Raw genomic sequence first — 299 nt, forward strand, 5'->3', positions numbered from 1 at the left:
TTGTACTCTGAATAAAATTCATCATCTAAATTAAACTCCAAATGCGTTTCATTCGTTATCCTCAAAGATTCATGATCTTTTATCAAGCTTCCGGCAAACACACCATTTTGAAAACTAGCCAACAGTATGATAGCGATGTAGGCAGCGATGATGACGATAGCGTTAAAGTTAGTGTTGATAATGATGTTAGTGATGATAGTGATGGGATTGGTGATTGCAGTAATGATCTTGATGAGGATGTTGATGATGATCCTGATGATGATGAAAGCGGGAAGTGTGTCTTTCATTTTCTTTGCCAT

General features: G+C 36.8%; 1 protein-coding gene across 1 annotated transcript in view; it reads right to left on the bottom strand.

Moving 5' to 3' along the window:
* Positions 1–299, bottom strand: part of HELRODRAFT_180470 (hypothetical protein) — a gene marked incomplete at both ends in the record, with an annotated part of 3,999 nt that extends 3,700 nt beyond the window's left edge. The window contains one exon of the mRNA XM_009029784.1: positions 1–299. This exon is cut by the window's left edge and continues 338 nt beyond it. Coding sequence (XP_009028032.1) covers positions 1–299 — 299 coding nt within the window.

The sequence above is a fragment of the Helobdella robusta genome (assembly GCF_000326865.2).
Source record: "Helobdella robusta unplaced genomic scaffold HELROscaffold_62, whole genome shotgun sequence".
In the NCBI taxonomy this organism is placed as follows: Eukaryota; Metazoa; Annelida; class Clitellata; order Rhynchobdellida; family Glossiphoniidae; genus Helobdella; species Helobdella robusta.